At 42.0% G+C, this 11,649-nt stretch overlaps 2 protein-coding genes across 3 annotated transcripts; both read left to right on the top strand.

Annotated features, from left to right (window-relative positions):
* Positions 1 to 30: 30 nt before the first annotated feature.
* Positions 31 to 2,251, top strand: LOC141909642 (protein max-like). Its single transcript, XM_074800180.1, has 5 exons — positions 31 to 166; positions 392 to 448; positions 1,050 to 1,175; positions 1,243 to 1,366; positions 1,450 to 2,251. The coding sequence occupies exons 1-5, from the start codon at positions 128 to 130 to the stop codon at positions 1,641 to 1,643; spliced, it is 540 nt and encodes a 179-aa protein (XP_074656281.1). The 5' UTR covers positions 31 to 127; the 3' UTR covers positions 1,644 to 2,251.
* Positions 2,252 to 2,533: 282 nt separating this feature from the next.
* Positions 2,534 to 9,756, top strand: LOC141901126 (alpha-(1,6)-fucosyltransferase-like). Of its 2 annotated transcripts, XR_012618812.1 has the most exons (11): positions 2,534 to 2,620; positions 3,347 to 3,600; positions 3,687 to 3,820; positions 3,931 to 4,108; positions 6,566 to 6,680; positions 6,772 to 7,006; positions 7,368 to 7,614; positions 7,706 to 7,885; positions 8,345 to 8,495; positions 8,574 to 9,195; positions 9,256 to 9,756. XR_012618812.1 is itself a non-coding variant. In XM_074788227.1 (10 exons), the coding sequence occupies exons 2-10, from the start codon at positions 3,392 to 3,394 to the stop codon at positions 8,883 to 8,885; spliced, it is 1,761 nt and encodes a 586-aa protein (XP_074644328.1). In that variant the 5' UTR covers positions 2,534 to 2,620; positions 3,347 to 3,391; the 3' UTR covers positions 8,886 to 9,756. The 2 variants fall into 2 exon arrangements, 1 of the variants encoding a protein (XP_074644328.1); XM_074788227.1 differs by having other exon boundaries at positions 8,574 to 9,756.
* Positions 9,757 to 11,649: the final 1,893 nt, after the last annotated feature.

The raw sequence follows: 11,649 nt of genomic DNA, 5'->3' as shown, positions 1-11,649 counted from the left end.
AAGCGTATTAATATTGATGATACACGTGGGTGAAAATACGCGTGTGTTTTACTGTCACTGAGCAGCACCGGCCATCTTTAAACTACCCTAAACTCCCTCACCTCACCTCACTGAGAGACAGACTACAATGAGTGACGAGGAAAGAGATGTCGATGTAGAAAGTGATGTAAGGGTTCCTGAAACAGAGAGAAATAGCCGCCACACCGGCTGGTCCCAACTACTCAAAAATATATAACCCCACATACAATTCCCAAAAACAAAGTAAAAATAAGAGCACACAAAGCAAAGTAATATGACCGGTGATTTTGAGGGGGGTCTTTTTGATTACTCCTGTTGTGAAGATATCCTCTGATTCCAATCAAACTAATATGAATGAACAATTTGTTTTCAGGAAGAAGATGATGAAATATCAGTTGGATCAACTGCATCTACTCAATTCATGACCCAGGTAAGCAAAAACCTCCCCACACCGCGCTGCTCCCTCCCCTAACTGTGCTGCTCCCTTCCCGGACCACGCTGCTCCCTCCCCGGACCGCGCTGCTCCCCCATACTGTGCTGCTCCCTCCACGGACCGCACTGCTCCCTTCCCGGACCGCGCTGCTCTCTTCCCGGACCGCGCTGCTCTCTCCCCGGACCGCGCTGCTCTCTCCCCGGACCGCGCTGCTCTCTTCCCGGACCGCGCTGCTCCCTCTCCATCCACGCTGCTCCCTTCCCGGACTCCACTGCTCCCTCCCGGACCACGCTGCTCCCTCCCCGGACCGCGCTGCTCCCCCATACTGTGCTGCTCCCTCCACGGACCGCACTGCTCCCTTCCCGGACCGCGCTGCTCTCTTCCCGGACCGCGCTGCTCTCTCCCCAGACCGCGCTGCTCTCTCCCCGGACCGCGCTGCTCTCTTCCCGGACCGCGCTGCTCCCTCTCCATCCACGCTGCTCCCTTCCCGGACTCCACTGCTCCCTCCCGGACCACGCTGCTCCCTTCCCGGACCGCGCTGCTCTCTTCCCGGACTAACCCCTTACTGTAACACATCCTTCTGTTCAATTTTCTTCAGGCTGAGAAGCGAGCACATCACAACGCACTGGAACGTAAAAGGAGGGATCATATAAAGGAAAGTTTTAGTAGTTTAAGAGAAGCAGTTCCTGCATTAGCTGGAGACAAAGTTAATGGCAAAGAAAAGGTTAGTTAAAGAGAAATATGAATTAAGACACGATTAACAGAACTGATTGTTGTGAATTATTATTCAGGCTTCGAGAGCGCAAATACTGAAAAAAGCATCGGATTATATTCAATATATGAGACGCAAAAACCACACGCATCAACAAGATATCGATGATTTACGTAAACAAAATCATTTATTAGAGCAACAAAGTGAGTTCTATAAATACACGTCATTAAAACTACAACATTTAGAATTAATTATACAGTTATTTGTTGATTTATTGATTTTCCAGTTCGAGGGTACGAGAAAGCTAAAACTACCGGCCAATACGCGACTGGTCAGGTTGCTACCGGTAACAGTAACACTGTTAACAGTAAAGGTGGTGTTATATCGGCGTTTGACGGAGGATCAGACTCTGAGAGTTCTGAAACAGACGGAGCCCCTTTAAAACGCAAACGATTAAAAACTTCATTGAATTCGCATTGATGAAATCTCACTATAGTAATAATACCTTCGAGATAAATATCTCGATAGCTTTGAGATTTATGCGATGAATATCTCGATAGCTTTGAGATTTATCCGATACATATCTTGATAGCTCCGAGATTCATCTGAGAAATATTTCGACAGTCTCGAGATTTATCGGATAAATTTCTCATTTATTTAGAGATTTATTAGATAAATATCTCACTCATCGAGATTTTGATGCGATGTGCATGTGAATGATTTATGAAATATCATATTGTATTTTGATGTGTTTTTCAGATAGCTATCAATGATATTATATTTAAAACAATTTTTAATTAAACATTAGTGATTTAATAATACGTGTAAAGAGAGGTTTTTCATATCTGTGATTGTATATATTTGTGTTGTATTCGTACTGTACCCCCATCTATTGTTTACTGGTGAAATTAAAATCATAATAAGTCATCAGTCTAAAGTCTTATGACTCGTAGCGTCATCAGTCTAAAGTCTTATGACTCGTAGTCTTAATAAAGTCTTATCTCATTATTTTAATTGTCTCTGTTGTCATCAGTCAGTGCTACACGAGTCTAATCTATTTCTACATCCATTCAGCTTATTTTGTAAATATATCCATCAATAATAAATAATAATTGTTGATATAAATATAAGTTTAGTTCAGTTTGTTTTATTTTGAGTCGAGTGAGTTGCGAGGAATGGATTCTTTCTGTTGGTTATTCAGATTATTTTGATCCATCCCACATAAAAGGCCCGATGTGTGTGTAGATGAAGGAAAGAGTTGCGTGGCCATGTCTATAGAGGCGCTGAAGTCTCTCGCGGTCTGTATCGACGTTTCGGATGGCACTGAGGTACCTGACGCGCAGTATAGTCGTGTTTCAGTATTTTACAATGGCTCCCGTTGTGAACAGTACCGGGTGCTGCAGGTACTGCTGCATCACCTCCACTGGCCACTACTGCTGCTGTTGTTAGTTTAGCAAGTAAATACGAATATCATCTATTCAAGTAACTGCTCACATATAGAGGGTCTGGTATGACTTCACATTGGCCGTCGATCACGATCGAATAGGATCGCATTTTTTTATCAGAAATCCATATCCACGTCGTCACCTGGTCACTTCACTAAAACGAAATCCGTATTGATTATTTATGTCATGTGTGACCTCTCTTCCCTGTGTCTGTGACCGCCCTCTGTCCCGTGACCTATCTTTGTGACCTCCCTATCCTTGTGACCTCCTGGCCCCGTGATCTCCCTATATATGTTGTGACCTCCCTTTGTTATGCAATCTCCCGACTTCCTTTGACCTCTTTGCGGGGACCTCTGATATGCTGTGTGACCTCCATTGGTTCTTTGACCTTTTTGCCATGACCTCCTTATATCATGTGTGACCACCATCTGTTTAGTGACCTCCATATATTTATTGTGTATGACCTCCATCTCTCCTTTGACCTCTTTGCGGGGACCTCTGATATGCTGTGTGACCTCCATCTCTCCTTTGACCTCTTTGCTGTGGCCTCCCTCTGTTCTGTGTAACTTCCCTCCGTCCTGTGATCTCTTCCCTTGCGACCTCTCTTTACCAACTCCCCCTCCCCATACACCTCCTTCCTGTTAATCTCCCTATCCTCAACCTCTAGCCATTGAGAATGAGTTGATAGACACAAGCAGGCTGTGGCATGTAGTGTTGATAATGATCTGTGTATTTCAGCTGTGTGCGCGTTGGCTGTCACAGTCAGTGATGTAGGTTGGAATAATGAAATCAATGTGGAGAGTTGTTGTGCTGTTACTAACATTCTGGATTTTTACTGTTATTTATATGAATTCAACTTTATTTCAACAAACTCCGAATTCAAATTCTCAATTCAACGAAAAAACTGAACTACGTTTGGAAAAAGCGTTAAATCAATTGGATATCCTCAAACAACAGAATATACAGTTACAGAACCTAGCTACGGAAATCAGGTACGAGCAGCAGTTACCGTAGCGATCATTTATATCCGCTACTATTGTTGTAATTATGGTTAACCGTTTTTTATAATCGTTTTTAGGGATTTGAAAATTTCGAGCGGAAAGGGACAAATTCTAGCGTTGAAGAAATTGCAGGAAAAACTGAAAAAAACTTCTGAAGATTTAAAAAAAGCGGAAAAAAATCAGCAAAATGGCAGCAGCTCAAAACAGACAGGTAAGAATCAAGTAATCAGAATATTAACCCCTTCCTTCCCGTACGAGAGTCGAGTCAGGAATGGAATGAATCTAGTCCTGTCTGTGATAAATGTATTTTGTAAATTTCAGGATTAACCGAACCGGGAACGGATCATGAAATATTACTGCGTAAAACCGATAATGGAGTCACTGAAATGTGGTTTTATATCAGATCGGAATTAAATAAAATTCAGAAATCTTCAACTGTTAGCGGTTCTATTATAGACCATATCAATAGTATACTGAATAATGGTGCTGATCATGAGAGGTAAGAAATAACCCCAAGAGTCTTCTGAGTGATCTCACAGAGCACGGTGATCGCTGGGCCCACTGAGTGATCTCACAGGGCACGGTGATCACTGGGCCCACTGAGTGATCTCACAGGGCACGGTGATCGCTGGGCCCACTGAGTGATCTCACAGGGCACGGTGATCACTGGGCCCACTGAGTGATCTCACAGAGCACGGTGATCGCTGGGCTCCCTGAGTGATCGCCCTCAGATGAGGTGATCTCACAGAGCACGGTGATCACTGGGTCTCCTGAGTGATCTCACAGAGCACGGTGATCGCTGGGCTCCCTGAGTGATCGCCCTCAGATGAGGTGATCTCACAGAGCACGGTGATCACTGGGTCTCCTGAGTGATCTCACAGAGCACGGTGATCGCTGGGCTCCCTGAGTGATCGCCCTCAGATGAGGTGATCTCACAGAGAATTACTGTGACATTATTTTATCGCTGATATATGTTGTATACATACATTTAATATTCTGTATTTATTGGAAATTGTGCAGCACTTAACGACAATTTCACGGTAATTTCACTGCGGCTACGAAGCCAATCGGAAAAAAAATATACTGAAGTAATTTCTTTGATGAATTCTGTCAATAAAACTCATTTCATACGACACTGAAGTAGCAGTAGCAGCAGCAGCAGCAGCAGCAGCAGCAGCAGCAGTCACTAGTAGAATACCTATATAAGAGGGGAAGGTTGTATATGTATAGGGGGAGTAGGGGGGGGGGTGATAATGATACAATATCACTACTGCTGCTGCTGCTGCTGCTGCTGCTGCTGCTGCTGCTGCTGCTGCTGCTGCTGCTGCTGCTGCTGCTGCTGCTGCTGCTGCTGCTGCTGCTGCTGCTGCTGCTGCTGCTGCTGCTGCTGCTGCTGCTGCTGCTGCTGCTGCTGCTGCTGCTGCTGCTGCTGCTGCTGCTGCTGCTGCTGCTGCTGCTGCTGTTGCTGTAATGATAGTTTTTAACTCTTCATTGCGATGATTGATTTTCTGCCAGTAAAAGAATTGATAAAGAACAATTTTATGTGCGTTTGTATCTCGATTGAATAGTTGCTACGAATACGATCTGTTTGTATCATCGTTGCTATGGAGATAACGGTTGATAGTGTTGTTTTAATGATTTCGCTGAATCTTCATCTTTGCCGTTTTTTATTCAAATCAATTTGATACCGTGCATGTTATAAACACTATCGCGTGTAGCGATTTCTTTAGAATAGTTACGGTACTCATCGGTATCGAGTATTACATAGTTTACGGTAGATTCAATTACGCAGCAGTCGTCACCCAGTGTAATATTGAAAATAACTTCAATTTAATGAATAATTTTTGAATGATTGAATGAACGTAAATCAGCAGCATCAGCAGCAGTGGGCCCCACTGTTATTAGATTAATGGTGTACATTAAGAGGATGGGGAGAGAAGTCAGTGGGGGGAGTAGTCAGAGGGGAGTAGTCAGGGGGAGTAGTCAGGGGGAGTAGTCAGGGGGAGTAGTCAGAGGGGAGTAGTCAGAGGGGAGTAGTCAGAGGGGAGTAGTCAGGGGGAGTAGTCAAGAGGGGAGTAGTCAGGGGGAGTAGTCAGGGGGGAGTAGTCAGGGGGGAGTAGTCAGGGGGAGTAATCAGGGGGGAGTAGTCAGGGGGAGTAGTCAGGGGGGAGTAGTCAGAGGGGAGTAGTCAGAGGGGAGTAGTCAGGGGGAGTAGTCAGAGGGGAGTAGTCAGGGGGAGTAGTTATGGGGAGTAGTCAGGGGGAGTAGTCAGGGGGAGTAGTCAGGGGGAGTAGTCAGAGGGGAGTAGTCAGGGGGAATAGTCAGAGGGAGTAGTCAGGGGGAGTAGTCAGAGGGGAGTAGTCAGAGGGGAGTAGTCAGAGGGGAGTAGTCAGAGGGGAGTAGTCAGAGGGGAGTAGTCAGGGGGGAGTAGTCAGGGGGAGTAGTCAGGGGGGGAGTAGTCAGAGGGGAGTAGTCAGAGGGGAGTAGTCAGGGGGAGTAGTCAGAGGGGAGTAGTCAGAGGGGAGTAGTCAGGGGGAGTAGTCAGGGGGGGTAGTCAGAGGGGAGTAGTCAGGGGGGGGGGGGGGGGGTAGTCAGAGGGGAGTAGTCAGGGGGGGGGGTAGTCAGAGGGGAGTAGTCAGGGGGGGAGTAGTCAGAGGGGAGTAGTCAGGGGGAGTAGTCAGAGGGGAGTAGTCAGGGGGGAGTAGTCAGGGGGGAGTTAGGCACTAACTAGGCAGAGAATTTTGTACAAAAGCTAGAAATCAGAGTTATGGAAATTACATGTCAAAGCAGATCAACTATAAGTGTGGTCAGTCTGTAGTGAGGGGAGCGAGAGAGTGAGGGGCTGCAAGGGAGAGGGGCTGGAGGGGAGGGGAGAGGGACTGGAGGGGAGTTGGGGGACTGGGGGAGAGTAGATGATAATAATGTTATATATATATATATATATATATATTTATAGAGTGATAAGACATGATATAAAACTATTACGAGAATCGAATGGAGCGAAACAATGGAGACGAACAGAGAGTAAAAAACTAACTGAGTTAGTTCAGAATCGATTCCATACTTTACAGGTTAGATACCTCTATAAACTCTGATTAAACACCGAGCCGTGCTCTCTTTATCTCTCGTCAAATAAACAACTATGTAATTTATTTATTACAGAATCCTAAAGATTGTAAAACAGCGAAGAAAGTTTTATGTAATTTAAATAAAGGCTGTGGTTTTGGATGTCAGATTCATCACGTAGTTTATTGTATGATTATTGCGTATGGAACTGGACGAACGATGATATTAGAATCGAAAGGTTGGAGATATTCAACTGGAGGTTGGGAGAAAGTATTTCAACCCGTCAGTGAAACCTGTACTGATAAAACTGGATTACTACGTGGCTGGGGACGTGAGTATTATATCTGTAGGGGGTTCAGGTAGGAATGGGTTAATTATTCTCCGGGGAGGGACGGGCAGTGAATATAATAAAAATTCAATTAGTCCAAAACTAATTGAATTATTCCATTGAGAATAATTTGAGAGCTCACCAAAAATTAGAATTATATCAAATGAAGTATGAATTGTGAGTGGATGGAGGAGGGAGACTATATGAGGCTGGTTTGAATTGTTTATGTGATAGAGAGGGGGAGAGGGAGAGGGAGAGGGAGGGAGGGAGGGAGATTAGAGTATATTGTATTATAACAGGGCACAGCTGTGACAACAGTCGCCACATTGAATCTGATTGTTTTTATTGTTCAACTGTTTTTCAGCTGCTAATGTAATCTCTGATGCACAAGTTATATCTCTACCTATTGTTGATAGTTTACATCCACGCCCGGATTTCATGCCTCTAGCCGTACCCGCAGATATAGCTCCCAGACTCAAACGTTTACACGGAGATCCGATCGTTTGGTGGATCGGACAAATTATTAAATATTTACTGCGACCTCAACCGCATTTAGCAGAAGAGATGAAAAAAGTTAAACAAAAATTAGGCTTCAAAAATCCTATCGTCGGGTAAGTCTATCCATACGCCATCTATCGGATATATCTTATACTACACGGTGTAACGCGATACGCCATCTATGAGATATTTATTGTATTACAGGGTACACGTACGTCGTACTGATAAAGTAGGAACAGAAGCTGCATTTCACAGCATCGCTGAATATATGTATCACGTAGAACAGTATTTTAAACGTTTAGATATTGATAAAGGAACTGCAGTTGATCGTATCGTTTATTTAGCTACTGACGATCCAACTGTTTTAGCCGATGCCAAAAATAAGTAAGTTTTCATCCTTCCGTATCCAGGGGGCAGCAGCTGTTTGAAAAGTTGGTCAAAGTAAACTGGTGCAATGAATAATGTAACCACAGTATTTGTTTCCACTGGTTTACTGTAATCAACACTGCCCCCTGGAATGTTGTTATAAAGCCCCCTGGAGTGTTGTTATAAAGCCCCCTGGAATGTTGTTGTAACGCCCCCTGGAATGTTAATATAAAGCCCCCTGGAATGTTGATATAAAGCCCCCAGGAATGTTGTTATAAAGCCCCCTGGAATGTTGTTATAAAGCCCCCTGGAATGTTGTTATAACACCCCCTGGAATGTTAATATAAAGCCCCCTGGAATGTTGTTATAAAGCCCCCTGGAATGTTAATATAAAGCCCCCTAGAATGTTGTTATAAAGCCCCCTGGCGCCCCCTATAGCTCAGTAGTTTCACCTGTCTGTTCTAATGTTTATTACAGATATAAAGAATATAGTTTTATAAGTGATGTAGAAATCTCTAAAACAGCCAGTTTACACAGTCGATATACAGACGCTTCTCTGAGAGGAATTATACTGGATATTCATTTATTATCTCTTTGTGATTATCTAGTTTGTACGTTCTCATCACAGGTCAGTTAAATACATACATCAATTAATTAGTGTTTAGTGTTAATAATGAGGTGTTAATTAGTGTTATTGTGTTTGTAGGTATGTCGTGTTGCGTATGAGATCATGCAGACCTATCACCCGGACGCCTCCAAGTATTTCCACTCTCTTGATGATATCTACTATTTCGGAGGTCAAAGCGCTCACGATCAGGTGGCTATTTATTCACATACACCGGAGAAACCCGGTGAAATAGAACTGAAGGTCGGAGATGAAATTGGAATAGCTGGAAATCACTGGGATGGTTATTCGAAGGGTACAAACCGCCGAACCGGGAAATTAGGGCTTTATCCTTCTTATAAAGTACGTGAAAAACTCTACACCGCAAACATGGCTGACATGTTTAATGATTGAATCATTCCACTGCGGAGTGGATCAACTGAAACAGGGAAATGGAGAAAACCTCCCTCACTGAACTAAGACTGCTGATTAAAGGATACATGCTAGTCTAAACCAGTGTTACTCTAGGAGTAGTCTATCTAAAACCACTGTTAGTCTAGTACTCAGTCTAAACCAGCGTTAGTCTAGGACCAGTCTAAACCAGTGTTAGTCCAGGAACATTTGTAACCATGTTAGGCTAGGACCAGGCTAAACCAGTGTTGGTCATTAATCAGTCTAAACCATGTTAGTCTAGGTTTAACTAGTCTAAACCATGTTAGTCTAGGTTTAACTAGTCTAAACCATGTTAGTCTAGGTTTAACTAGTCTAAACCATGTTAGTCTAGGTTTAACTAGTCTATGTTGTTGTTGTATTCAGAAAATTGCATATAGTGTATTTTTCTGAATATAGGTGTCAGTGCTGTAGATAAAGTCATTTCAGGGGCATTTAGTATAAATTACAATCAATTATTTCATTTCAATACGAGGTGTTTGTTTCATTAATAACTGTGCAATTTTCATCGTCAAATAATTTTTGTTTCTATAGAAACTTGAAGCTGTTACAGTTAAATTGAACAGTTTTAATTATTGTTTTAGAATTTTAAATGATTTGTTTTAGATTATGATAATTTTTGTCTCTTCATTGTATTCAATATAGCTGTCTCATTCTACTGCCCCCTGGTGAGTGAATATAGGATTAATCAATCAATTTGCTCAAAGCCTTTGATTTGCCATTAATTGCATAATTTCAATTATTTTTAAGATCAATATTATTGATTCAGATTTAATTCTCTCTATGGTTATGGTACATTGTATAATGTATGTACAAAAATTCATAATATTTGTAAAATTCGTTTTTTGAATAAAAGAAAAATTGAATAATTTTATCACAAATTTTGCCTGAAATGAATGATTATTGTTGGCGGCCCATAGAGAATAGAGGATGTACAGGGGTGTCCCGGGTTCGCGAACCCAGTAATTACTGATGATGCTGTATACAGGATGTACAGGGGTGTCCCGGGTTCGAACCCGGTAATTACTGATACTGATCCAGAGTGGTCCTGATGCTGAATAGAGTGTCTTGGGTTCGAACCCAGTAATACTGATCAGAGTGGCAGGGATCGAAACCGGCAATTACTGATATTGATTCAGATTGGTCCTGATGCTTAATAGAGGAAATGAGGGTGATTTTATATTTTTAACACGACTGCCATCTATTGGAATTTGGCTGAACTAACTAGTTAGCTCTTACTGTCTTACTGACTGCTCTTTAATGTGTTGAAATCACACTCGCCATCTAGCGGATATTTATGTTACTACAGTTTAATGGCAGTTATATCCACCAGATGGCGAGCGTGATTTCGATATGTGCGTTGCCCCTGTTGCCATGTATGGTTGCCCCTGTTGCCATGTATGGTTGCCCCTGTTGCCATGTATGGTTGCCCCTGTTGCCATGTATGGTTGCCCCTGTTGCCATGTATGGTTGCGAGGTCTGCGGATACGAAAATTTAGACTTATTAGAAAATATTCATTGTCTTTTTTGCAAGATTTTAATGAAGGTAACAAAGTATTCTCATAATTTACCGGTGTTAGCAGAGTTAGGGCGTTATCCTTTGTTCATTGAAGTAAAGCGTAGAATGATTAATTTTTGGTGTAAAACTGTATCTGGCAAACAATCTAAGCTTAATGCAATACTCTATCGAATTTCCTGTAATCTGTATCTAAATGACAAATATACTAGTCCTTGGCTTTTCAGTATTAAACAAACTTTTGATGACTGCGGCCTGTCCTATGTATGGATGCAACAATATATGCAAAGTTCTAGGGCGTTCTCAAAATATGTAAGACAAATACTACGTGACCAGTATGCACAAGAGACCATTTTCAAAATTAATGATAATCCGTTATATATTAATTTCAGGGAATACAAAACGATATTAAATTTGAGAATTATATTAACCAACTAGATGATAATTTTGTGTTTAGTTTTTTTCAGTTTAGAATAGGATCCCACCTATTACCTGTACATAGATTTTCTAATCTCCATCTACCTAGAAACGAAAGAATGTGTCCAATCTGCAATGTTTTTGGGGATGAATTACATTTTCTCTTTGATTGTAAGATTCTTACCGAACTTCGCAATGCCATTCCGAATTTAGAAACATTTAGAAACTTTGATATATTAAAAACTCCAAATTTTCAATTAGCACAATTAATAAAAGATGGTTTAGATGTATATAGATCCCTCCTGTAGTCTGTCAATTGTAAATAGTACACTCTATTTGTATATATTGTAAATACTCTTGTTATGTTTTAAAAATATTTTTTATTTTTCTCTCGATATGTAAATATTTGTAAACAAAATCTTTTTTTCCTCCACGTACCATGGAAATGGTTGGAGAGTAATAAATTATCTTATCTTATCTTATCTTAAAGCGTAGTTAGTAAGACAGTAACAGCTAACTAGTTAGTTCAGCCACTTTCCAATAGATGTCGATCCTAGCATCATTGATTCACTATCAGGGTGTTCCAGCAATTACCGGGTTCGAACCCGTCCCGAGACACCCCTGTACATCCGTTATTCAGCATCACGACCACTCTGAACCAGTATCAGTAATTACTGGTTCTCGAACCCGGGACACCCCTGTTCATCCTCTATTCAGCATCAGGACCACTCTGAATCAGTTATCAGTAATACTTTTGTTAAGATATCAACATTTTACCGTACGGTGCTGCCTCTA

The sequence above is a fragment of the Tubulanus polymorphus genome, chromosome 1 (genome assembly GCF_964204645.1).
Source record: "Tubulanus polymorphus chromosome 1, tnTubPoly1.2, whole genome shotgun sequence".
NCBI classification, from domain to species: domain Eukaryota; kingdom Metazoa; phylum Nemertea; class Palaeonemertea; order Tubulaniformes; family Tubulanidae; genus Tubulanus; species Tubulanus polymorphus.
Note: the sequence above shows the minus strand (reverse complement) of the source record. Positions and strands in the feature narration are given on the sequence as shown.